This window comes from Stegodyphus dumicola, chromosome 9 (assembly GCF_044657685.1).
Source record: "Stegodyphus dumicola isolate Sdum_Otavi_A_Nest chromosome 9, ASM4465768v1".
Lineage (NCBI taxonomy): Eukaryota > Metazoa > Arthropoda > Arachnida > Araneae > Eresidae > Stegodyphus > Stegodyphus dumicola.
The window spans coordinates 39,594,890-39,621,061 of NC_140776.1; the positions used below are offsets into that span (position 1 = coordinate 39,594,890).

The 26,172-nt window shown below is 30.7% G+C and overlaps 1 protein-coding gene across 1 annotated transcript in view; it reads right to left on the minus strand.

Moving 5' to 3' along the window:
- LOC118183792 (uncharacterized) overlaps positions 1–26,172 on the minus strand; it is a 130,133-nt gene that overhangs the window by 40,787 nt on the left and 63,174 nt on the right. The window contains exons 2-6 of the mRNA XM_035353395.2: positions 11,281–11,389; positions 7,631–7,707; positions 5,959–6,093; positions 4,543–4,611; positions 4,092–4,297 (exon numbers count right to left, since the gene is read on the minus strand). Of these exons, the coding sequence (XP_035209286.1) occupies positions 4,092–4,297; positions 4,543–4,611; positions 5,959–6,093; positions 7,631–7,707; positions 11,281–11,389 (596 nt within the window). The remainder of the gene's footprint in view (positions 1–4,091; positions 4,298–4,542; positions 4,612–5,958; positions 6,094–7,630; positions 7,708–11,280; positions 11,390–26,172) is intronic.

The window sequence follows — 26,172 nt, forward strand, 5'->3', positions numbered from 1 at the left end:
TCATAATTTTGTGCCACCTCTTTACATTGTATTTCATTTTATTTTGGTATTTTTAATTATGTGTTATTCTAAGTTACAAAATTAAAAAGAAAAATTTTCCTTCTTTAAGAATTAACAAAATTTTTTTAAAAATGTATTTTTTCCAGAATTTTTTTAAAAATTCTTTTGAACTCTATTATTATTTTATAATTTACTACTTGGCGATAATTGGCCAGGGGGCGGGAATGGCACACTTTTTAACTGACGCCACTCTAACGGAACAGTATCAAGAAAACATACACAAAATAATTTTTTTTTTTTTTAAATTATAATCACTACTATTTTAATCTTGCAGAAATAAATGTAAGACAAGTTTCGAACTTTCACAAATAAAAGAAATTTATTCATTACAGCATAGTTTATTTTATTATAATTCATTTTATTGAGTGTTTTTTTTTTTTTTTTTTCTAAATAAAATTTGTATTTACATGGAAACAAGTGGCGGCATTTTGCCATCCATTTTTCCGCATTCTGACAATCCTTGCACCATTTCGAACTTTTCCACCATTATTATATTGAATTAAATATATAAATAACTACATAATGGTTATTAAGTAAACACTACATACTATTATTGCATTTAAGTCTATAAATGAGGCAATAACCTCAACTATACTTTTATCTAACAATGAAAAACATTAAAAGAAACTTCATATTACACATGCATCCTCATGTGTTTAAGAAAGAATGCTACTTAAGCATTGCTTTATTTGCCCCATGAAACTGATGCGCTTATGTTGTGTCAACTCACAAAGAGGCAGACTAGCCAGATTTTAACTGTTTCTGCAGCTACCAAAAATATTTTGTTACCTAATGATGATACATACAAAAAATTTTAATAGTCTCCCATTCCTTAGATTTAAGTTAAACTTTTAGGACACACTTTAATTCATGATTATAAAGTATTCTGGTAAATTATCAAAGAGTCTGAAGACAAATATCTTGATGCTGTCATTCTGATCTTAAACAACAAAACGAACTAGATTACATAAACAAGTCTCTATGAGACATCATTATACAGCATCTGCAGGCAAACTGTTTAAGTCAATGCTCTGATGAAATGTATCAAAATGTGAAGAACTTGATCACTTGTCCATCATATCTTTTGGAGCTTTATATATTCAAATGAAACAAGAAATAAACATAAAAATTGATACACCACAGATATTTTTATTTGTGTAAAAAGGAAACATTATACCTGTTATACCAAAGAGGATTATGTCATACAAGCATGCACAGCCAAATTGTGATTCGCAAGCCACATGCAGCTCTTTGATTCCTAAACTATGGCTCGCAAGTGGCATGTGATGTTTTAACCTCTTAAATTCAACTTTCTTGCAATGAACAGTTTTATTTTTTAAATATATTTTGAAACAGAAATTGTACATACATATGCTTTTCATCAATCAATATTTAATTTCTTAAATTACAAAATGTGCATAATAATTTTAACAATTTCAAATTGATTATTGCTAATCAGAAGAATAATAAACAAAATGGTAGAATGGTAATTTCATTTCTGTGAATTATTTCCATGGGTAAACAGTGGCCTTTAGAGCATCTGGTGGCCAAACAGCAGAAAAGAAAAATTTGAATATCATTCAAAAAATAACCCACTCTTTTTTTTTTTTTTTTTTCCCTCAGATTTATTTTACTACAGGCAGTTTTCTATTTAGTTACTCTATGTAGTCCTAGTATATGTAAATGTAATGTCCATTCCTCAGCAAATGGGATCTTTTTTTATATATTTTTCAGCACAGTGTTTACAGTAACACAATGTGGTTAGACTTTTTCCACATATAACACTTTCATGATGATAAGTTAGTAATCTTAAGCAGGGTACTTCAATTATGATTGCCTTCATTAAAATTTTTGGGGAAGAGAGAAGGATGGGTTTCTCCACTACATTGGCAGTGCTTTCATATTTAGTTCAAAGTATTGTAAATACTGATTTTCAAGGTAAACATATTTCATTTCATTAGCAACTCTTTTTTCCCTAATGTTGCATCAAGCTATGAAGGATCCACTGGGTACAAACTTTTCTTTCCTACAAAGCATTTCTCAAAATACAGTATATTGATTCTGGTAAAATTTTATACCTTAGGATATTTCCTCGTATGTTACTCAACGAATTTATAGCTTTCTAGCCAGGCACACATGTCACTTCTTTTTTGTTGTTGTTGACTTTTGCCTGTATGACTTTTGGTCTTCTTGCATGCAAGACAAATGACTTGTATGCCTGACTTTATGAAGATGAATAGCCCAACATATCTGTTTTAGATAAATCATGACAAATTTCAGGCAATGCACTGCACAATTCTTTTGGAATTTTGCCATGTATATTTCCTATTGTAAAGTACCATCTTTAAATTCTTATAGCCACCATACCCCCAGATGCTTGCAGACTACTTCTGAAGTACTCTAAGCACCATACATGAGGGAACTCAAACAGACACTTGCTTTGGACTTAAATTTTCAAGTGCAGGTAATTCAAATATATAGAATCAGCCTAGCCGTTAAGGAAAATAAAGTGTCAATATAAAACATCTTACAGGGAATGTGAAGGATATCTATCAAAACTGATAGAAAAATTTGCAGCTGGCCCAACATCAAACAAGCTTATACTGAAAGGTATGGCATAACTTAATTCTACATAAAAGAAATAAAAATGGAAAAAGTTACATAAATTATGTACAAATGGCAGAATTCTTTCTTTAACTAATACAACACAAAGTCTGAATGGTGACACAATACTGGAATGATCTAAAACAAGGACACCTTTTTTTTTTTTTCTTTTTCTTTTTTGTATGCTTTATGCAATTTGATTTTTTCCCATAACTCCATAGGGAGGTGATTGGAAGCAGAACTTAGGACCTGCAGAGACTGGCATCATGCAACAAAATGTCTGGCATTGGTCCTGAATAAGCCTTAAGTATATGTGGGAATTTATCTATTCAGGTTCAGAAAATATTTTTTTGATGAAAACCACAGCATGCCAATGACTACTATTAAAACACTTCCACTTATTTAAGTCTGACATATAATATTTTAGATCCTGTTAAAATGAGCTTCATGGGACCGAATGTTTAGTTCACTATATCTATTTGATCCTATAAGAAAAATGAAATTTCCCAAATTAAAAACAAATACTGATAAATAACAAAAGAATTGATTAGCATTGTCACATCTATCAAAAGAGATAGATAATAACTATAATTTTAAAAAGAAGCTCACATTAAATGTTTAAATACAATTACTATTTAATGCAGTCATCAAACCCTTTTTCAGTTTCACCTCCTGTTAATGTAATAAATATTACCATATGTTTATACAATAAATTACTTAGAAACAAAGTCATATTTCAGATCTTTCAATTGAAATAAGTATCTCCTTCTACAGTACACATTTAAAATTTCATCATATAGCACGATCTTGTAAGCTCCATATGCTTTGGTTTTCCAAAAACCATGTGTCACATCTATCTTGAATAGCCTTTGTTTAGAATAAAGAAAACAGTGAAGGTGAAGATAACAGTACAGTAAGTAAAAGTGATTTCATTATTCTACTAGGCTAAATGTGACTAATTTTAAGAATGACTTATTTTTCACTTTAAACTTGCAAAAATTCTAAAAACAATTATGAAAAATTTTTTAAAGTTCTAGTTTAAGATATCCACAAAGTTCATTATATCTGATTCTCACAGGTCTAAGGTTCCCTACAGCTGTATAAAATAACAATAGGCATTAGAAATTGGAACTTAAAAAAATTCACTCGCTATATGCAGAATTTTGCTATAAACCAGGCTCACTATAGTGGAGTTCAATTGCATTTTATATAGTTATTCAACTTACACGGCTAAAAAAATTAATAATTATGCCAGTTACAGTTAACTACTGTTTGGCACCAAAGTTATTTTCCAAACAGCAAAACAGATATTCAAATTTATTTCAACACTTTTGTCAAGTTTCATCTTCAGAAGCTATGCTTTCATTTTTCATTAGCTTTTTTAATTTTTAGCAATCTATATTAGTACACCATCAGATGCACTTTACCTGCAATGTATAACAATTGGCACAGTTTCAGATGGTTGGCAATTCCTCATTAATCGCACCAATTCAAGAATAGGATGAACTGAGTCAGGAACACCATGATCAGGCCAAGAAGTATAATGAAACTGATAAACATCTCTCATTTCAGAATCACATTTCACAAGTAATGTCCTCACCATGAAATCTGGACACACTTGAGATGTTTCAATCTAAAATTAGCATCAAAGCATATTTCTAAGGGTTAAAAAACATGTTTATATTTCTAAAACAAGTATTAAGATATATTAACATAAAGTTCAATTTAAAAAGTCAGAATAAATATTGTGAATTAACAAAAAAACTTTATAAAGATGAGTAAAAAAATTCATTCACATTGTTTATTTAAGTTATACTAGCATATGTTATGACAACAGATACTAATATAAAATTAGAAGTAATATCTGGAAGTACTTACTAATTCAATTGATATATTCCCAAAATGCTTAATTTCTCCTTTCACAGGCCAATATGTTTCACATTTAGTCTGCAAAAAAAAAAGCATAAAATAGCAATAATTCAAATTACTTTTAATCAGAAAATAACATCTAATTTTGACCATACTATTATGATTAAAACATATCCCAAATGATATATTTAAAATATACACATGCAAAAAATCCCTTGAAAATCTTTTCCAGAAGTTATGACTTTCAACATCTGGCAACAAACAGTCCATATTTCATCTTTTTTTATTGTTGGCAAATAAATTCACTTTTAATGAATAAAGAATTTTCCTTTAAATGATTTGCCAAAATAAATATAATTGAACACAGAAAATGCATTAAATTTTTCTTTTAGTGTTAAAAATGAACCATGCTCTGTCAAGTCGTTCATTTTACCTAATGAGCAATACACTGTTCAATGGTTAGGGATCATCACTTAACAATTAAAAATATTATTGAAAAATTTTCTATATTGCCTGGATCTTATCAAATCCTGTAAAGCAATTCTAAAAGACCATTTAAGTTTATGGCATATCACTTCTGAAGTTGCTTCAAACACCCTGAACATTTTTTCCCCTTCAAAAAAAAACAATATGTTAAAACAGTCCAGAATATGCTTTCTTGCCCTTAAGTGCTCAAAACACATTACTGTTAATGATGAAACATAGATCTATGCATCTGATGAAGAAACAACTAAACAATCAAATGAATGATGCTCAATTGGTTAAACAAGAGGGAAACAAAAAAAAAAAAAAAAAAAAGAACTGCACAACAACAGTGAAAAATCAAAGTAAATGCTGAAAGCATTCTTTGAATATCATGGTTTTGTGAATGAATTTCTACGAACTGACAAAACTATTAGCACAGAATATTATTTGAGTGTTTTATGTCATTTAAAGTAATTGACAGAAGAAGACCTGACTTACAGAGGAATAACTCACAGATTTTGTACCATGATAATGCACCTAATCACAAGGTATTACTTTTAGTGAATTTTTGATCAAATATTCAACAAAAAATGCTCTATAAATTCCATTATTCGATTAATTTAGCATCATATGACTTCTTATTTTTATAATTAAAACTGCCACTTTGTGGTCACTATTTTGTATTAGTTGATACAATTAAAGAAAATTCACTACTGCTGTTCTACAGGTTTCATGTAAATGACTTTAAGACATAATCTGAGGATTGTAAAAAATATTGGCATTAAGTGCATTTTAGCCACAAGGAACAGCTTTGAAGAAGACGTAATAAATATTGACTAATAAACTAAAATCTTATGTTTCATAAAATCACATTCCCAATATTTTTTATCACATTTCATCCATTGCACTATCCACAAAAATAAAATGTATATACTTGCATGAAAAAAAGTTACCAAATACCTTTCCAGCTTCTTGCACATTACAAGCCATAACCAAAACCTGGACATCACAAATCCATATCATTCTCCAAAAATCAATTGCTGTGTTTGGAAGAGGACCTTGAGCTGCAATGTATGCAAAAGCACCACTAGCTCCCTGCAATAATAATAATGATTATTTTATTTTTCTTACACTGGAAACAATTTTTATTTGAGGCATTTTGTTTTACTTTATAAGAAATTCTTGAAAATAATGTATAACCCAATTATCTGCATAAAAATATATTCAGTTAATAGCATAATTAAAACATAGAACAATATGCAGCATCTATCAAGATAGACAGATTTAGGGTTTTTTTTTTTTTTTTTTTTTATTAAGCATTAAATAGATATTTAAGAATGCTACTTCATCCACAGTTCACATTACTCTAATAGAATTTTAAAATAATAAAAAGCTCCAGAAAATAATGCATTGAATATAATAAACAAGCTGAGAAACAATAATTAATGCATTTATAAGAATCACTCAGGGACAAGATAATCAAAAATAACAAAACTAACGACTGAAGTAACTGTAACAACTAAAAATAAGAAATGGCTAAAAAATGAAAGTAAAAGACATGTTAAATTAAAAAATGTACTGCATATATATGTGTGTGTGTGTGTGTGTGTATATATACACCTTCAGCACACATGCATCGCACACACATATGATTTATCTGTATATAACTTGATGTAAGGAAATAACTTTAAACTGTTGCATGGAATGATGGATTTACAAAACATATGCCCAGTTCAATGCACAATTTATTCCTGCACATTCTTGATACATATCTTCAGTCACATATCAATACTGGTGCGATGAGGACCCCCCACAATTTTACATAACTTATCATATCTTTAAACAATAGATGATACAGCAAAGCAAGAACACACACGCTAACAGAGCATGAGAGAGTAGAAAACGTAAGGGTGTACTCAGCAGTTGAGGCATTTACACATTTAGTCTCTTTGTTTAAATTTTGAATGGTGATTAGATACAAGGCGTCACACTGCAGATGACATACTCCAGATTAATTTTCTTTCATATTTTATATCTCGCATATTCCCCCCTTCAAAGTGAAAAAGGCTTCACAATAGAAAAGCCTTTTTAGAAAAAAGCATTAGAGCTTTCGCAAGTGAATACAAATTTTGCACAATATATACAATACGTATTTTTTCAATAAGAGAGAAACATTTAAGTGTAGTATCATGTGGAGTGCTTCATTTATAAACAATGTACATTTCCGCTATTGCATTTGTATTTTAGTATTAAACAATGTTATAATAATAACAATGGGATTTGATTATAAGAAAAGATTAATTGTTTTCCCTTTATTTATTACTGGAAAAGTTCATTTGGTATACGTCCAGTCTGGATACATCCAACTATCTGGAAAGGTAATATTGATGATGAATACTAAAGACCACTGTATTAGCATAATTTTGAAAAGCATTCCATAATTCTTATAGCAAAATAAAAAAATAATAATAAAGAAAGGTTATTACTTATAGAAAACAATTTAAAAGGTTAATGTTACAATATTTGAAAATGTTTATTTACTTTTTATACTTTTCAAATCAATGCCCTACCCACATAATCCATACTTCAAAAATAGCTTAATTAATAAATATATTGTAATTCTAAAATTTACCTTGATGTAACTGGCATTTATGTAATCTGATCCTGGTACTCCATCAAATTTTGGAAGTACTACTCTGGAAAAATCATCTGAAAATAAAAAAAAGTTATACATAATCAAAATATGATGACCTGGGATAATAGACCATCAGTTTAAATCTGGTAATATGGCATGTAGAAATCATAAAATTAAAAATATGAAACCGTAATTTATGAAATAAAAAGTAATTATGATCTAAAGGGTATCAAAATTTACAAAAATAAAAAGCTTAATATTTATTTGTTTACTTTATTAAACATTTCTTTCAACATGTGCATGCGTAAAGCATACATTACACATAGTAAAAATTAGAAAATTGCAACCTTGATGTGTATTCGTGATATTTATAAAGACGAGGAATTTGATTTAAATCATATCAAAGACGGAGTACATCGAGATGAAATACTACATTTAGTAAGGAATTATATGCTGAATAAAATAAACACATCTGCCCTGAAGATAAGGATAGTGCTGACAGATCAACTTCCAGTTCATTGCGCACCGCGACGTTTCACCTCTCCACAGAGCAGCGTGAAATTTATAAACAGATTTCGGAATGGTTAGAGAAACAAAGGATATGCCTTTATCCATTTTTTGCAGCAATTCCACTTTTTTTTTATGGACATCGAAACATGCTTTCGCTTTGTAGATCTTTTGGCAGCTCCAGAATCGGAAATTCTTTTTGACATAATCGAAAGTACAAGCTTACTTTTATAAAATTGCTCTAACAGTCTGCAAAAAATAATAAGCCGGATCCAATTCGAAGATTAAGGAACAACGCAATCTGCAACATTAACAGAAATAGATAATTAGATAATTTTAGCTTAGCTTATACCGTCCGTTATACATTAAACGCACATCTGTAAACGTGTTATGCACATACACAGAAAGTTTTCACACAGAAAGTACAGAAAGCACAGAAAGATTGAGGTTCGAATTATAGATGATTTCGGATTATGGACGTCCGGATTAAGGCTTTTGACTGTATTAAGATTTCAGAGTATTTCGCCTGACATCTAAACCCAAAGCCATTTCAGTAAAACATTTCTTTCTCCAATTTCTTGAAGCAACCAATTTCATTTCTATTTTGATGTTAACCTATTTTCTTTACTTCTAGTTTGAGATTTTCATTTATGCAGAGAACACAATACCATACTTGTAAGTCTACATTAACATGAGAACCTCTGCCCAAAATTATACTGACTTGCAACAGGATACAGTACAAAAAAGGAGCTCTTCAGGCAAGCCTCCTAATGGCTAACAACAGAAAGGAATGTGAGTGGTAATTGACAGCAGCAACCTGATTTTCTTCAGCCCCGTTGTTACTGAGAGAAGGAATGGGATAAATTGGAATTATGAAAATAATAACAGCTGTCATCAAATTTGTTATACACGTTCCCAGAAATAATGTCACAAAGGAAAATAGACAAACATTACAAATTAGAATATCATTACAAATCTTTCAACAGAACAGAAAAGCACGTGTCCATTCATAAATATATACTATAAATACAATAATATAGTAATTAAAATATACATACATTGTTTGCACTGTGTATACAACATTCAAAATTATCACAGTCTAGCTGTTAACAAACTACTACATTATTTCAAAGATAATATTCTCCTTGATCAGCAGAAATCTTTCACTGATTTAAAAAAAAAAAAAAAAAAAAAGAAAAAGAAGAGAGAGAGGTTATGGAATTATATGGAATGGTGAATAACTGGGAGTCGACTCAGCAGGACTCTAGCATAAAACGTAGGAAAACAAGTATCCATCTAACAGCCTCGATGATACATAAGAAATATTTTTTTAAATGTTCTTTTTTCTAGAAATTTAAAGGGAAAAAAGTGTTCCCAAAAATCCTTATTTTTATAATTATATATTTTATATATGTTGAAGATTAAGATTTTACTAAAATTTTTAATGAAAATAATGGGTAACAGAGATTGATATTTCCATTGCCTACTGCTTGATATAAGCATAATTCTGCATAAAGTCGATATATTTACTATGCCCAAATCAAAACAAAGCAGCTATTGTTAATGCTGCATATAAAACACTTAAAATATTAGACTTATATAGGGTGATTCTAAATTACTTTTTCAAATTAAGAGGAGTTAATACTCATCCAGATGAGCAATAAATTACCATAGAACATAGGGTAGCATTCCACTCTGAGAGGCAGAAAAGAAGAATATTAGAATTCCAAGCTGAACATACAACAGTGTTGGGAGAGCGAATGAATGAGACCAAATGTTGCACAATCAGTTTAGTGACAAACTTACAGAGAGTGCACAAAATGGATAAAACCGAAAACTTGGTGTTTGAGGGTTAATTCGAGCTCAGACTTTGATACCAAACACTCAAATGCACATCTTTGGTTGGCAAGGTCTCAGACTCGCAAATGATTGCAACAAGTTAATTATGTAATCAAGGGATGAATATTATCAGCTAACTCCAACGTCCTCTGTATGCCGAGATTAACATGAAAAGCTCATGCAGCATTCCGACTGTCAGAACTTCATGTCCCATAGAAGGGTGCTTCAAGTAGAATGAGTGCAGCACAGTAAGTCCAGGAAGACAGGATAGAAGATAGTTAAGAGGAAAACAACTGCTACCTTGATACTTGATATCAAAGTAGTTTCCCCCCCCCCCAATAATTTAGATAATTAACTTGATGGAATCATTTACGAGGTTGAGACCTTGCTAACCAAAGATGTGCATTTAAGTGTTAGCTATCAAAGTCTCAGCTGTAATTAACACTTGAACGCCAAGTTTTTGGTTTTATCCGTTTTGTGCACTCTCTGTGAGTTTGTCACTAAGCTGATTGTGCAACATTTGATCTTGTTCATTTGCTCTCCCAACACTATTTTAAGTTCAGATTGGAATTCTAATATTCTTTTTTTCTGCCTCTCAGAGTGGAATGCGACCCTATAGTCTATGGTAATTATTGCTCATCTGGATAAGTACTATCACTCCTCTTAATTTGTAAAAGTAATTTAGAATCACCCTATAGAAATAATTCTAAAAAAGAAAGCAATGTAAACACTGAAATTGTATAGAAAGAATTCTAAAAAATTCACAAATGTATGAAATGTGTAATCAGTTTAGTGACAAAGCTACTGTTCTGAAGTTCCTCTCTTCCAGTACATATGCAGCTCCAATAGCAACCAATATTTTAAATTTTTTTGAATTCAACTGATTCTTTGTCAATTCTAATAATACATTCACTACAGACAACCATAACTGATGAGTATTAAAAAATTGTGGACAATAATTCTTAAATAGGTATAGCGTTCTTTGTCAATAGACTATTTCAGTAGTGAAGTTTGTAATTATACTTTAGTAGCTCTGTATCATTGATGCACACTTGAAAGGAATTAAATGAGTAACCCCAGTTTTGCTAGCACTTCAAGATATATTGTGAAATAATTATGGTTCAAAAATGTTATAGGAATTTATGGATTCATAAAATTAAGGAAATGTTTTAAGTATGAATAATATTGTTTTTGTTTTAGGATTTACATATACTTAATTATATACTATATTTACTATATAATACATTTTGCAATAAGTCAGATATGTGAAAAATGAGGTATAAATGGATTTCGATACTTACAAGGTACAATGTCTTTATATCTGTTTTTTGGGCGATTTATATCCTTCAAACCATAAGAGCAGGAGAAATCACCATTTTCTTTTAATGTATCAGTTAATTTTTTAAGTTGCTGTAAGATAAAATAAATTAAATATTAGGCTTAAAATTTTATAGTAATATCATAAAAAGAAAAATATAATTCAGGTTAATTAACAAACAGTTTAATATCTGTTTGTTTGAAATTAGCAAATCCACTTAAATTTACAATACCAATGATAAAAGAACAGTATGACTTCCAAATGCAATAAAATACAAATCACATATGAGAATAATAATACATTACTAATTACCAAAATTTTTCCCTATACTTTACAGACATATCTTACCAATTAGCATTTCCCATGTATGACCAAAGCCAATATAGTTAATGAATAATCAAATCTTATTTTGCTACATTTTTTACAAGAGAAATATGTTTTTTAACTGCAGTTTTGTACACATAAAGTATGTTGCTTTGACACTACTTGCATTCGTTTATAGAATATAATGGCATGTATACATTTATCTGCCCCTTCTAATAAAAACACAAGTAACCCCCCCCAAAAAAAACGATTTACATTTTAAGAGTTTAAACTGTTTATCATGTTCTAGTCCGTGTCTCTATGACATCAAAGAAAAAAAAAAAAAAAAAAAAAAAGAGGAGAGATGCAAGATAATCAAATAATCTCTTTTTAAATAGAGACATATATTTAAACTGCAACTGTACTTATATTTAAATAAATATTTATATGTATGGGATAGACATAGATATCAGCATATCTTTCATACAATAAAGAAAAACCTTTAGGCATTAGAAACATCTTTTGTTAATTATAATAATGATGCAAAAGCTTATTCAAAGTATTAATTAGACATAATATAAATCACACAAATAACATGTATTACAAATTACATCAATGAGAGATATTGCTAAGAAACAAAATAAAAGATATCATAGTTGCCAACCAAGAATTACAAAAAACTGGCCAGCTCTTGCCATGAAAACCATGAGTTTTTCATACTGCATACTGACACCATTTTAAAAGAATCAAAATGGATTAAAATTAACTTTAAAGTGCAATTCAGGTTATTAAACTATTTATAATATGATTCTAGTGCAAAATATATTACTGTTTAATTACATAGTCTAATTTATGTTCTCTGGCAAATTTCCTTTTGCAATTTTTCTTACACTTTTGAGAATATCCTGAATAGGAAAGGAAAACTTTTGTTTGTCTATGTTGAAAATAAAATTAATAATTAATGCACATGGAAAAATTACTGTGTAGATAAACTAATATACTGTAATATTGATGAAAAACAGAATTAATACAAATATTATTTTATTAAACATAAATTGAATTTTAATAAAGGTCCCACAAATGTCTACAGTAGATTAAGATAATTTAGATCAAATAAAATTTAATGAAAAGAATTATGTTGAAAATTATTAAGGCTATAGGAATGATATTTGGGTACGTACATATCAGAACAACCACCTTGGCACAATTTATCAAATTTTACAGAGAGAAAAATCAATGACTTATTGATTTTAAAAAATTACATATATATATACATATTTTGCTTTTCAACTATGTATTTGTGTCAAAAAATCAATAAACTTTTCATAAATATGCATTTGTTTCTTTGTTCTGGTAGAAATCGTTTTGAGAAGAGATTTGAAGTACTGTTGCTTTAGCAATTTTATGGCAAAATAATGTATCCTGCAAAAATTTTACCCAACTTTCTTCTTTATTTTGGTAACTTGGTATTATTTTGGTATTATGAAACTTTATTTTGGTAAACATATGTTTTGGCAATGTAATTTAAGATAGTGTAATCAGCAAGTGGGACTTAGAAAAGACAACTGGTTTGAAGGAAGCAGAATTCCATTTTGTTCAGCTTTGAGATTCATATACTGCTGGTGCGGGGAGTTGACGTCGATTAAATTTTGTGAAAAGCAACTTGATTTATCGGATAAAACTGTTATAGAATGGAACAATTACATGCGTGAATTATGTGTCTTGAATATGGAGAATAAACCAAACAAGAAGGTAGGTGGACCAGACTGCATTGTGTAAATTGATGAAAGTTTGTTTACTAAGCGTAAAAATAATTGTATTCGAGTATTACACAAACATTGGGTTTTTGGTGATATATGTAGAGAAACAAAAGATTCGTTTGTTGTTACTGTTCCTAATAGAACTGGCTCTATCCTTCTTAATAAAATTACTGAAAACATTGCAGATGGTAGCACAATTTATTCTGACAGTTGGAAAGGTTACCATACAAATAGAATTGAAAAAGAAGGATTCCTAGATTCCTACATGCTAAAGTTAATCATGAATACAATTTTATTGATCCTGATACAGGAGTTCATACACAAACAGTTGACAGAATGTAGAGCAGTGCCTAGAGACTGTTTTGAATCTATGTTAATCTATATATCTCTATATCAGCCCGTTTTCCACCAAAATCCGATTGACTACTTGAGCCCACCAGCGGCCGAGCGGTAAAGTCGCAGAACACTGGTAGTTCGGTCCGAGGTTCGAATCCCGCAAACGGGCTGGCTGCATGGGTGTTTTCGTGGTTTTCCCCAAGTTTAACGTGTATACGAGCCAGTTTCCCTTAGAAAGTCCTCCACGAAGGCATCCCTCCCCTTAGGCAGATAGCCCTCGAGGCTTTGCCGTAATTAAATAACCTAATAACTTAACCGATTGACTACTTTGATTTTAAAAAAAGAGTTTTGATTTTAAATAAAGTGTTTTAATTTATGATTTGGCGCAAAAATTTTATGTGTAGATTGGCGGCACTTAAAAACCGCCATATCTACAGCTGCAGTGGCATTAATACGTAAGTACCGAACAGGGTAAATTTAAAATGACTATTAAATCAATGCTTTAATCATTTAATGGTTAAAATATTTATCAAATACTTTTAGTATTTACTTGATAGCTATTTTTCATTACTTCAAAAGATGGAAAAATTTATTTGCTTGTAAATAAATGGATTATTTATTTGCTTGTAAATAAATAAATAAAGATGGAAAAATTTATTTGCTTGCCAATTCTTGTAAGAAAAAAATATGAAACTCATGCACTGCATTAACCATCTCTAGAAATTCATAAACAGAGTGGATAAAATTAACATTAATAGCAAAGTACTATTTTAAATAGCTTTGACTAAAAATACACATAAGTATCAAATAAACAAATTCAACCTCTTTTCCATATTTTCAATTAAAGAAAATATTCTTGTGGTAAAACTACTTCATCATAATTATGAATTTTGACATCCAATTAAATTATTTTTATCTTTGGTTCCGGAAAAGGGAAAATAAGTATAAATTCCCAATTACACTGGTTTCTAAGTGAAGTATGTTCATTTTCTAAAATAATGATTTGCATAATAAAATCATTCAGATCTGTAGTTAAAATTAACATTGATTAATAATATATACAAAGGCTGTTCACACATTTTTTAAGACGATTTTCATTGTGTTTACAGAAATATTTTACCAAAAATTTTGCGTTTTAAATGTTCCATTTGATAACTCTTAACTTCACTATCTTACACTGTAATTTCCAAGACAATAAAAGCTTTTTAGTATCGAAAGATTCTGGTTTATCCCATTCCTGATGAACAGTCTTAAAGAGTCCAAGGAGGATTGTAGGTCGACGTTTGGACAATTTGCTTTTTAAAAGTCCAAAAACGCAAACATCCGTGGATCATACATCAGATTAGGATTAGGAGATTAAGAGGGATATGATTGAAGGGTATGGCTTTGAAACACATTTCTTGTTCCATTTTTTCCAGGAATTTACGAACAGATTTTGAAGTGTGGCTACTTGTTTTGTCTTGATGCAGTTCTACTGGTTGATGGCACTGTGGGTAAAGAAAAGTATTTCATGTTTTAGAATTAGGTATAAAATATGTTCCTGATAATATGCGGAGTTCACCTTAACAGTTTTCTGAACTGTCTTTAATTTTTATTCGTAGATATATCATGAACCAGCAACAATCATAAATCCCTTTGAAAAACTTTAAAATAATAAATTCTATCCCCCCCCCTCTTCTCTTTGATGATAAGAAACGGATTTCCTTTTATTGCGGTCATTTAAGCAGAGCAAGACTCATCAACATTTTTCCATTTCTGTTCGAATAATTGTTTTTCATAAAGAATTCTGCAGCGCGTTCTGCTTTCGGCGATATGTCGTGGAGAAAGACGATGCACATTCCTTTTTGTTTCATCTTTTTGAGATTCAGATCAGCATTAATCATTTTTTTTTTACAGTTGACTTTATTGATTATGCAACTATACTTCGCGGACTTTCTTTTAACATTGAAAAGTTCTTACCTTTGCAACATTCGAAACATTACGTTTTTTCCATGGATATGTATTTTGAACAATTTTTCTCCTTAAAGGCTAACTTTTTTTTTTCTTATTATTGACAATATCATCTATCGTTGCTTTAGATACCGGAAAATCATGGCTTTCACAGCATTTTTTAATAATAACTAGATACGAATAATTTTCTTCGGAAAGAGCACAAACATAGCCTTCGCACACTGCTTCTTTAAAGCGCCATTTTGCATAAAAATAAAATTGTCAGATGATAATTTATACTTTTTAAAATATAGCTGCAGTTAAAAAAAATTTACAAGCAGGCGATTTTTTTATAACAATGCAAAGTCGCCTAAAAAATGTACGAACTTAGTACTTTGGAATCAGAAGCCTTAGTACTTTGGAATCAGAAGACAGACACAGAAACGAAGTATCTAATCTTTTTCTAATGTTCGGCATTTTTAATTACTTTAGAATTCATGGATATATTAAGATTATTGATTATTTTCTTTTGGAAGGAGAAGATAATACGTAACATTTGGTTAACACAGAATACATTACTCATGTTTTCTAAATCCCAGAAAGAAAAGTGAGAAAAAATAGCAATAGCAACCACACACAATGTTAAAAAAAAAAAAAAAAAATTAAATAAAAACCCCTTTGTTAACATGATGTATTTTAAACTGCAAACAAGATCTCAAATAATTGAAGAGAATTAGCTCATGGGAAAAAAGATTAAAAGATGGCCGGAAGTAAAAGTGACGTCACGAACATCCAGCGGAAACGTGACCCACCTTACATAAAGAGTCAGCATTGTGGAAGAAAACCAGAATGCCATGATTTAGATGTGGATGGCACAGAGTGGGGGTATACGTAAATATTCACCACTTTTTTTTAATGTTTTTTTTTTTTTTTTTATATATATATATATATATCAAAGAAGGCTGCTTATCACAATATAGAGTTTGTTACGTTTAAAAATATCCTAGAAAAACAGCAGCGATAACTTAGCCTTATCTTCGTATGATATAAAAAATTCCGCAGAATAAAAAAATAAATACAGTCAAACCCCGTTTTAACGATCTTTAAAGGAAAGAAAAGTGAGAAAAAATTTAACCCGTTTTAACGATGTATTGAAAATTATTGTTAAATGAAGGAACAGTCGTACTTCAATTTTAAATATGATATGCAACACAAATGCTAAAATGCATGTTTGTTTAACAAGCTTTTCATGTTTTAGCATATACACGGCAAAAGTTTTATATTTAGGAAAAATTTTTACTACAGAATAATTTTCTGCTGGTTTATGCTTTTCGGAACGGACTAATGAAAAGAAGCGTTAAATCGGTGATACCGTTAACCTGGGTGTCGTTATATCAAGACCGGATTCCGCAGAATTCTTAATAAATAATAAAGTTTGCGTACATTTTTTACGCAAACTTTTAGCTGCTTAAATATGCAACATTAACTACAATAAACGGTCTGCTTAAATATTGCAACCGGTTCACTAAACTATAAATATTTGTTACTTATTATATATATTGTACTCCGAATAAAAGAGTACAAGCTGAATCAAATCACTACATATCAAATCACAACAATCAATCAAATCACTACATCTACTAAAAGTAAAAATAGCATTAACTTAACTATCATCCAATCACCATTTCAAACGAAAATCCAAATGACCATTTCAAACGAAATGGAATCATTTCTTTTCATTTAGGAAACGATTAGAGTTTTTAATTTATATAAACAAATGAGTTGTCAACTGTTTTTTTACATAAAAAATTGTAATCAGAATGTACCATAAAAAACTACAATTACATTAATGTAACGCAATTAGCAACACAAGAACATAATCAGTGAAGCTGCTTCATGTATATTTGATTCTCTTTATTTACATAGAATCAAATAATTGAAATTATTTTCACGTATTATCTGTAAAAAAAATACCTTATTCATTGAAATAGTTCAAAGAGACAAAATGATACACATTCCATCTGCTTAGTATTTTGGATTTTTTTAATTATTATTATTTTAAACTTAATTTTTGATTGGAAAAAATATGCTTGATATTATAGCGAACATGTAAATCAGAGCAACTTCTGTTTATATGCTTGTTTCAATATACGGGTTTCGGATATAACATGAAAACTTCTAAAAAGCACGTACAAATAACGGGAATGCACATAGGACCGACACTGCATAAAACTGACAGCCTCTCTGCTGGCATACGATCGACAAGGCAATTGAAAAACCGAATTCTACTATTCCGCTGTTTGATGATCCTACGCAGATAACTTAAAAATAATATAATTTAATCGAATTCTTTGACTTGATTATGATTAGAGTTCAATCACATGCTAGTTTCGACTGGGCCCACTGTCATTTCTACGCAGTGTCTGTACTGTGAACCTAATCCCAAATAATGCAGTCCTGAAACAATGACCCAGCAACAATAGAAAAAGATCGAGTACAAAATAGGCCTTTTTAACTCTGAAAAAGGCGAAGACGGTGGACTGAAATCAAAATATAGAGCTTATTTTAAAGCCATGCAATTATCCGTTTTGCGTTGACCATTTTTTACTTCCTTGTACGAAGTGAAAAGGAAGTATTGTAATCGCGAAAAGTTTCAGGCAGCATATTTCAAAGAAAATATCCATTTTTACCGCTATCGAATGCAATTTAACGATGTTTTTGCGTGATATCTGTACGTAAGGACAGGATAAAATACTCTTTTCCTTCAAAAAAAAAAAAATATATATATATATATATATAAAACTGCTTTAAAATTAATTCTGAAGAGAATTTTTCGTGGCGTCTGTACGAACGTATGAACGTACGTGCGTACTTACGTATCTCGCACAACTCAAAAACGAGTAGCCTCAGAACGTTGAAATTTTGTATATAGGACTGCTATAACATGTGGATGTGCACCTCGTATTTTGGTTGCAATCGGCCGCACCAAACGTATATAAATATATTTATATATATATCCACTCTGTTACCCGGCTCAGTGATCTCAGTTTCTTTACTCTTATATGTTGGTAAATTGTACATTTTTTGCTTTAAAAATGATTTAATTATGTTGTTTTTATCTTCCGGTTAAGGATTTTATGCCTTTAGTAAATCTGTGTGCAATATTTTTAGAATTATCAGCAATTTTAAAGTTGTTTAATTGCCGCTAAGCTTTTTTTAATGGCGGCCATTGATGTTTACATTTGAAACAGGAGACTAGTGGATTTGTTGTCAATCTAGAGAAACTTTGCTTCCCAACAACAAAGATAACGCCTTTATTTATTATTTAAATCATGCTTAATCCTTTCTGGAATTTTTTCGAGGAAATAAGCGTTTAAGATTTACTTCGTAATTTTTAATATAGATATTTTGAGTTTTTATGTATTTTTGCCTTTTCGCGAAGTGAGAACGGAATTAATTAAATGAAAAATACTCAATCGTCTGTGAAAAACTGTTTCGTTTTTGTTTTGTTTCCTTAATTTCTTTTATACATCATTCCAGCTTTATTATAGTATTTGAATAGAACATGTGGCAACGATTAGATAATCCTATTCTTTAAATGATATAAATTTTGTTCATTATGAGTTATAATATGAACGAAATATATAAGTTAACTGTTATATAATTATTGGATTATATAACAGTTAACTTAGTTTCCGTTATAAAATTATTATATAAGTTAACTGTTATATAATTATTAATACTGTTAAGTGAATCTAGCGCCAGAGTGTCGCTATGGTAATCAAATACTAGAGTGAATTTTAAAGAATGCATTTATTCTATTGTGGTTTATGCGCTGTCGGCGAAGTAGATTTAATTCAATCCAAGAAGTTTAAATGGAATGCAAGAAAAAATGCGTATAATTTAATATTCCAATACAAGGAAGTCATGTGGTGTACACATCAGATTTTTTAGTATAGATTGCATTCTGTTTGTCATTTTTATTTATGTTGACTGAAATATATGAAAATGGTTTTCGAAGTCAGCCATTAATATATAATATCTTCGTTATTAAGACACAATAACACGCCGAATAAATACTAATTCAGAAGTCAAACAACTAAAATCAGCGTTATTTCCTATCTTGTTCATTTGCGGTTTTGCAGCTGAGGATGGTGTTTCGGTAAAACCATCGAAACTAGTCCTGTGAAAATTTTGTAAATATAACGCTGATTTTCGTTGTTTGACTTCTGAATTAGTATCTTCGTTATTGTACAAATACTGCCTCCCCCCGCAAAGTAAGGACTTCCACTTTTCATAAATGTGAGTTTCTACCTTCTATTAATATTCTGCCCATCGAACGAGCGGGCCACTATATAGAACATTCCTCTCGTGGAAATGATTTGGAACCTGCAGATTTATTATTAAAAAGACCTTTTTTCCTCGCATATTATAAGTGAAATAAACAAAGACAAATTTATATTTATATAACTCGCTACGCACTTTCAATGTTTTATGTAAACACCTCTATCTCTGTATACAGGATTTGCAACTAGCCATACCTTCTTCTTCAAACAAATATATTTCATTTGGAAATTTTCCTAATAAAGTCTGATTTCTTTCTAGCCAGTATTTTCAGAATAAATCTCTGAGGAGCATCACCATCACTAGTTACTCGTAAGGTGAATTAGGTTGCAAAGCTTCGAAAATGATTGAGTAAACCAACCTTGTTATGAAGAAACCAAAAGCTATGATTTCGTCGTAATTTCACCCATCCCTACCACCATCCTGCAAACCTCAAAGCTTTCTTTCGAAATTAGCATTGGATTTACGGGAACACGCCACTGATATAACATCCTAAGCCACAACTTAAAAGAGTGTTTTTATTTTAGCGATTACTTTTCAGTCTGATTGACTGCATAAGCACAGCGCTTTTTAATACATTCTATAATTAGTATGATGTTCCATAAGAAATTCTGCAGCTGTTGATTTATTCACAAAGGCAAACTACATTAAAATTCATAACTTCGGAAAAAACATTGGAAAATTTAATATTAGATTTGCATTTAGCAAAGGAAAAGAACAAAATGAGCGGCCATAAACACTGCAATTATATAAGATGGTGCAACATAAGCCGAACCGGATATGGCAGAGGATTAACAGAGAACCGTTTAGTATATTTGCAAGACAACGCGTGAGTATACAAAGCACGTGCCTCCTTGGAAAAGCAGTGCACTCAAGGTTTCACGCTCCACAGGGCCCTTTCGAAGGATCTATGACCTCCATGGTCACCTAAACTACCCATTTTTTGTTTTTGTTTGTGAGGTAACCTGAAAGGCAACAAAATATACGGAATACTATCACCAAAATCTATCAGGAGGAATTAAGCCACACTGATCGTGATTTTCATAGGGCCAAACTGCCTGGACCATTACGATCAACATTTTCAGCAGCACTTGTAAAGACGGAGGAACCCCACGTGTGTAGGCTTTAGTCTTTCATCTACTTGCATAATATAGCATTACAGTTCATGTATTCTTCACTCGCTTTGAGTTCGGTTTATCTTGGGCCAACCAGTAGATGCTCCTCAACTTTCGAACCGTCCATAGTTGAGAATAACGTATATGAAAAGTACCTCGAAGACATCCAACTTACTCAGTATCATAGCTTAGACAAACTACTTCAAATGTGCTCAAAAGATTTACATCCACCTACAGCTAAGCCAAATTATTTGAAACAAAGTTTATTTACTATATATTACATCTGAAAGTGAAAATATTATATTCGCTGATTGCTTAAAGCATTAGTACCTACTTTTAACGTAAGCAGTTAAAAGCGTCCTACGATTAAAAAGAATGTTTGTAGCATTGAACTAAAACTAATACTATAAATATAATGCTAGTAAAGACCATTAACTTTATTTTCCTTTTTGTCAGGGGAAGGCATGGATCGGAAAAGCTAACAGAAAGCACAGGAGCATTCACGATTATTGATGATTTAGAAGACATCATATTCTTAGAAAATCATCGAGTATTGATTGCATTATGTATTTTTTTCCTTTCGCTGTGAATTTCTCTTTTCAAAAAACAGAAATCTCGTATTCCTGTAAGTAGCCTTGCTAACACGAGCTACATAAGTCACATCTGCGCATACTGTGAATTCGAAGATGTTCAAAATTCAAAATTCGAAGCGAAGTTTCTATTTAATGCATACTGCATTTTACACAATAACATTTAATTTAAAAACTGAAATTAGCATTCGATTACAGGCATATATATTGTATTTGATCCTAATCATACAAGCTCATTATATTCTTATTCTGTCTTATCAACTTTCAGTTGTTGTTCCCCTCTCTCTTTAGTTTTAAAAACACTTTTCGTGATGGTACTTTTGTATTTATTTGTGTGGTTATGTTATTATTTATTTGTGTGGAATTCTTTAAAATATTCTAAAATGACTATTTTTAATTTCTAATACTAATTTCTTATTTTATAACACATAATGGAGCTCGTGGATTTTTTATTAGTTATTGAATTATCATAATGTCTACTTTATTAAGTTGCTTGCTTACATGATTTCTTTATAAACATAAAGCATAATAATATTATTAAAGATACTGCATGCTGCCACGATAGACAGAAAAACAAAACATAGTAATTAAAGTTAATATCATAATATAGCGTATTAGAGCCAAGAATTTTTAGCGTAACTTTTAAAAATCTCCCCAGAGTAATCATCAATTATTTAAGGAATTTGACTCATTTTAAGTAAGCTACTAATAATAAATAAGAAATTAACATTACGAAATATTAACTTTAAAAATTAAAATATTACGCGATTACTGTATACCATACTACTCGCTTTAAGTAACCGTGACCAGCAAAAGAATAAGATTTGCTTCACCAAGTACATGAGGTATATGTAGTGGCAAGATACGGATGGATAAACTAAAATCCTAAAAAAAGGTCAGAGTTCACAGAATTTAACGGAATTTGTTTTAATTTTAAAGAGGAGGAACTGAACCTTCCCATTTCGAAATTGAAGCGAAATGATTATAAACATATTAGACATTAATTCTTGCACTAAGGAGAGAATTTGCAACAGTTCCATGACTTTCCTGAAATAAGATTGCGAAACCTGCTAACTAGAACAACTTTGTTAATCTATTTTAACATATGGATTAAGGCTTTTCATGCAAATCGAAAGTTATTTGGAGATATAGTAGACTATTCCAAGAAAGGTAGAGCCTTTGAGTGTTTTGCCGTAAATAATCTACGATTGTGAAAGTATCTTTCCAGAGGTTTCAATAAATTTTTCTAATAAAACCTTCGCCATGAGGTCCTCACATTAACTGTCTCTTCCCCTTCAAAAAAAGAGATTTATGAAAATTATAATCGACATATTCTGAGAGGAAAAAATTATAATAGAAAAAAAAAAAATTTCTTAATTGTACAGGCCCATCAACGGCAGCCCACCAGCATTCTGCTTAACACTGATAGGGTTCAAATTTTGGCGAATTTGCTGACTGCATGAGGATTTTCGTGTTCCAATGAGAAAACGAGCTAGTTTTCTTTCAAAATTCCTTCAAGAAAGTATCCTTTCTATTAGGCAGATTATAGATAGCCCTCGAATGCTTTACCATATTCTAAATAAAAAGTAAGTATATTAATTCATAATAAATTACTGGTTTATATCTCTATATATTTTACCTCTCCTTTTCTTATAAATCTATTTTAAAATTTGCAGCTCAACGTGCAGTTTTTGACCAACTAAGTCTCACATTTTTATGATTGACTACTTTCTACTTTTACTTATATATATATGCATATATACTCTATAACTATTAATTTATAGAATTACGTTAGAAGGACGATAGCAGGCACCAGGCCCAGATGAAGACTCGTCGAGAATCACTCTTATGTACTGAATTTCAAATCATTCCTGAAAATGACAATTGCCCTAATCTTATTGAGCACAAGAATGGTGTGCTTAACTTCATGAAAGACAAGTTCACTTCTGCGATCTATTGAAGGGTATAAATATTGCTGTTATTAAAAGTAAATAATGCCCTGCCTGCTAATGGTCTATACTATACAGTATGCTTAGAAATCGTTCAAGACACAGCAGTAAGATTAAAAGAGCTCTGCCTTCATCTCTAACGGGAGCATTTAATGACACTAAGAGATAATCTTCCGCAGGTGTCGTGGCTCTTGAGTGGTCTTGGTCGGGCCTCCTGGTAATGGTACCCATAGTTTGGAATTGCTGCCATAACCTAGATACTACTATTTGACACTCGTAACCATCGAGGAACCTCTGCTTAAAGAGTGGTTAAGCCTTCCGATGGTTCTCCATCTAAATTCATCGTCGAAATCAGAGCTTCCCGTCCTTTTACCTTACATCGACCCCCTTACATTCTTCTCTATAATATACAGCATACAACATACTCGTAATATAAATAATTACACATAAATAACTTAAAGAGAGCAATTAAACTACGAATATGAATAAAAATTTGGTAAAAAAAGATTTTTTAATTTATTATTATTAATAATTGTAAAAACACAAAAAAATCTTCAGAAAAAAAAAAAAAGATTATAATTGAAAAAAATTTATTTTAATTAATAAGAAGGCTTTTTTTTTAATATTTGGCATTAAACACTTTAACTAAATATCTCATTGAAAAATATTCAACCTTTTCTCGTTTTCCGCAATATATTATTGATTTGACTAAATCCTGCTTCTACTAGGTAAGATGAGAAAGTTTATAATGTTGTTCCATAACAACTTTTATTTTCGGGCATTTTTCTCCGATGATTTTTAAAGTCCAAAACTTCCACACATTCTTTAAATAAAACACACAGGTGTTTTAACTCTTTGAGGGGCAGGAAAAGGCAATTAACTTTTTCAGCAAAACTCTTGTTTTATTAACTATATCAGGTGTAACAATGAAATTATTTGCGACAGTTACACATATTTTGTCCAAGACGCGTGAAAAAAAATCACTTCTGGTGGACCACCGCCCACAGAACACATCCCTACAAATCAGTCTCTATAGTACTCATGGAAACAGTTTTTCAAACAGAGTGCAACTTTGCATGTGCTGCATTCCCACATTGTTCTTACATGCCTTTTTCTTGGTGCTGCAGAGTACACATCGTCGTGATGATGTCTTCGATGGCTGACGCTTATTTTCTTGAAGACGAATTGCTGCATCAACTACTGGCTTATGTTTCTTGATTGGATTATGCTTCTTGATTACCATCTAGTGAACTACAAGGGAACTTCAGAAACGTCAGTCTTGAAAACCACTCACACGAGTGAGTAAGACATTCAATAGAAAAAGTGATTACTGTAGGTAACGACCGCCCTTCAAACAGTTAAATAAGGCTTGTGCTTGAACAACCTCCTTCAATGCAACAGACTCTTTTTGAATCATATAATATCAAGAACAGATATTTTATAGTCCAGGGATTCTATGAGCCATGCTAACACTTTCCAACCTTCAATGTTTGGTAAGCGAACATTAAAACCTTTAAAATTTTGCAAGCGGTTTGTATACTAAAATATATCTTCTAAGGATGTTTTACGCTCTTTGTACTTTTTTGGTTGTGTTTTCTTACGTCTCTCCGTTTTACTTTCTTATGCTGCACTTTTTACATGAAAATTTATATATTAAAAAAAAATATTGATTTTTAAAATAAATTATAGTTGTGTATTTCTCCCTTTATATTTACTTTTTATGATTTCTTCCTCAGTACGTGATACAGCTCCATATCAGCAAACAATTAATTATCAATTTTACAATAGAAATATTTTTTTGTAATCAATGGCACCTTCATTATGCCTTAAAATCCAGTTTACTTTCAGCCTCCGATCCCTCTTTAAAACTTCATCGATCCCCAGGAATTTAACAGATTCGGAAATCCAGTCGGTTTCATGTTTTCTTGTATTATTTAAACCTTCTAATGGCCACTAAGTACTTATCCATGGCCACTTACATACGTCACCATGGACACCCCATGAAAATGCATTTCCACTGCTTTTTCCTTTCTTTTCGCGAACATTAAGCAGAGAAGGTAGGCTGAAAAAATAAACTGATTTGCTATAAACATCCCAAAGTTTGGGGGGGGGGAACTGGAACTATAAATTCCCAAAGTAATTTTAAAATGTCAGATCTAATTTACACTTTTTAGAACAGTGGTGGTTCTCAACCTGTTTTGCTCCATGTACCCTTTTCACTGTTGCTAGAAGATCATTCCCTTCCTTCCCTCCTTTCAAAAACTCAAAAAATACATATGTACCCATTTATTTAGACTTAGATGATTTTTAACGTGCTTCATAAATTAAACAATAAAAATTACACAAAATGTTGATAAATACCAAAACCTGAATAGAAGTAACTTTTTATAATGATAAACTAAATACTTAACAACTAAATAAGAGACTGACCCCGTTTCCGTCCCTGAAACTATGAAATTCTCCCTAGTTAAAAATCCCTGTTTTCGGAAAAAATAATAATTTTTTTTTAAACAACTGCAGTAATTCATGAAAACTTAAAAATTGTAGCT